Source organism: Penaeus monodon, chromosome 26, assembly GCF_015228065.2.
Source record: "Penaeus monodon isolate SGIC_2016 chromosome 26, NSTDA_Pmon_1, whole genome shotgun sequence".
NCBI classification, from domain to species: domain Eukaryota; kingdom Metazoa; phylum Arthropoda; class Malacostraca; order Decapoda; family Penaeidae; genus Penaeus; species Penaeus monodon.
Genome location: NC_051411.1, coordinates 18949891 through 18952390, shown reverse-complemented (window position 1 = coordinate 18952390; position 2500 = coordinate 18949891). Strand labels below are relative to the sequence as shown.

General features: G+C 34.9%; 1 protein-coding gene across 1 annotated transcript in view; it reads right to left on the bottom strand.

The window, feature by feature from the left end:
* The window catches only part of LOC119589971 (4-hydroxybenzoate polyprenyltransferase, mitochondrial-like), a 26304-nt gene that overhangs the window by 19349 nt on the left and 4455 nt on the right, over window positions 1–2500 (bottom strand). Inside the window, exon 2 of the mRNA XM_037938663.1 lies at window positions 507–654. Coding sequence (XP_037794591.1) covers window positions 507–654 — 148 coding nt within the window. The remainder of the gene's footprint in view (window positions 1–506; window positions 655–2500) is intronic.

Below are 2500 nucleotides of genomic sequence, written 5' to 3'. Positions count from 1 at the left end.
TTTCTAAAAATATATACTTACTTATTAAATATATATAAAATAAATATATACTTTAATAAAATACTTTTAATATAATCATTACATATATAACAAACATTAATACATAACAAAAATACATACATATACATATATATACATATACATATACATATATATATATATATATATATATATATATATATATATGTATATATAAGTGTACACACACACACACACACACACACACACACACACACACACACACACAAACACACACACACCTCTCTCCATACATTTTGCTCTGTTGCTCTCAATATTTCTCTTTCTCTCTCAATATTTCTCTACTCTCTCTCAATCATTCTCTCTCCCTCCCCATTTCCATTGTCGAGTTATGGTATACACTAAAGGAAATCAGAATTAATAATATTTATATCCCAAGTGATTTCATTAGCTATTGAGGAAGCATAAGAAATATCAATATTAAATCTATGAATTTCTACACTGTATGGTGTATTTTAATAACTCACCTAGAGAACTAGCTCCAAGAAGCACAGAGTACCAATTAAGTTCAAGCAGTATCAGACAGCCTATACTAAGCTGTAAACTCAGGAGAACCAATGCATCAAACAAGGTGAGTGCTCCACTAGCAAGAGGACGTGCAGCAGTTCTGGCAACCTATAAAGAAATATATCTTTAATATTGAAAAACAACCAAAAGTAAGTTTACTTACTCTTCACACTAAAAACTATTTTCAACAACTGTTTAAACAGGTATCTAACTTCATCCATGAGCAAAACTTATTGAAAATAATGTAATAAATATTGCTTTCTATATAAAATCCAACATAGGCCTAGTAACAGTTGTAGTCACTGCAGTCCTTACACTAACTACAACCACAGCAAAATTGGTGCACACCATCCTCACCTTCCATATTCCTTTTTTGTTTACCTTATCCCAATGACAGTGGGCAGTCTGTAGGCCTCATTGGATGCAATTTTTGTTGTTGGCCATTTTGCCATGTGCCTCCATTGAGTGTTTGCCTTGTACCTAGCCAGTCGTGCAGCCTTTTATTTTTTTGCTTGCTTTGCATCTTCTACGAGTCTTTTTATATATGATTTTGTGTCTTATGGTTGGCTGTATATATAAGCCATTTCAGTGACTATCTTTTATATATTTTAAGTGTGTGTTTATGAAGATTATGGAGGGCAAAGCTGGGTTTTGTTACTTTTTTCAGAATCTTGTTATGAATAGTAAAATTCCATTATATTTACATTTTTCATACACATATATAACAACAATAGCAAAAATACAAAGAAAAGAAAAGGGTAGCAACACAAGCTGAGGCTAGTGACTGACATACTCCAACAGCAGTTGAAATTTTCACTGAGTCAGGACATGCATTTGAGAGTCTATGTGAATGTATGTGCTTATAAAGACATACATACATGTACAAAAAGACAAGCATACACACAAACATTCTGGTATTATAGAATTTCCACTGCAGTGAATTCAAACTCGGTTTCATTGCTGTTGCTTGAATTAATAGCAAACCTATATCCTGATATTGAACGTGCTATAAAGTGTGATAAGTGAATGCCTAGATTCTCCCCCTTGAATTCAAGAGTGAGGCAGGGATATGTTGTAGCATGAACACTTCCCAACATTTGCATGGATTGGATAATGGGTTGCCACTTGTGTCTCCTGAGACTCACTATGGAGACCCAAGTGGCAGTTCTCAATGCATTTAGCAGTAAGGTGAAGCCTTTGGATTAAAAAGTCTCTTGAACCAAACTAAGATCCAGGAGGTCTGCAAATGACTACCTTTTCAGTCAGTACATGCTTGTGGCAAAGACATAAAAATTCACACAAAAATACATATCTTCACAGGGGAGGTCATGAACTGGCCTGTTAATAATTGAAACACCTACAAAATCAAAAACAAAAATTATATAAAAAATAAATGGCTGTGTGACCAGCCAGGCATGATGCAAACAGTCAGTGGAAGAACCTGGTACAACACCCAGCATATGAAACTGGATTCCTAGAATGCAGCACAACTAGGTTATAAATGCACTGTCCACTGTGGTTTCATTTAATTAACCCTTTGCCAACGGGTGGCATGTACGCATATGCCATGGCAAGGCGGGAATATCTGCCGGGGGCATGTATGTACATGCCATGGTGTATGTATGGAAATGCCATTAGTTTTTTTGTTACAATCACGGCAAAATATTATTTTTCTGCCACTGAAAGTGTGAATAAGTCATTTTTAACACTTTCTCATTTTTACTATGAAAAAAAGAGAGGGAGAGGGACACTGCTTATTTTATTCAGACTATAGACTCAATAATGACCAACTATGGAGTCTATATAACAACAAAAATGCCCTTCAGTCTCGATTTACCAGGAAGTATGGCAAGTAGAGACTTTATAATATAATGAAAACTGAAAATACAATACATCTTCGTAGTATTACGAAGAAACGGCATGGGATGCTGGTTTTTGGCGGTGGCGCATGCTA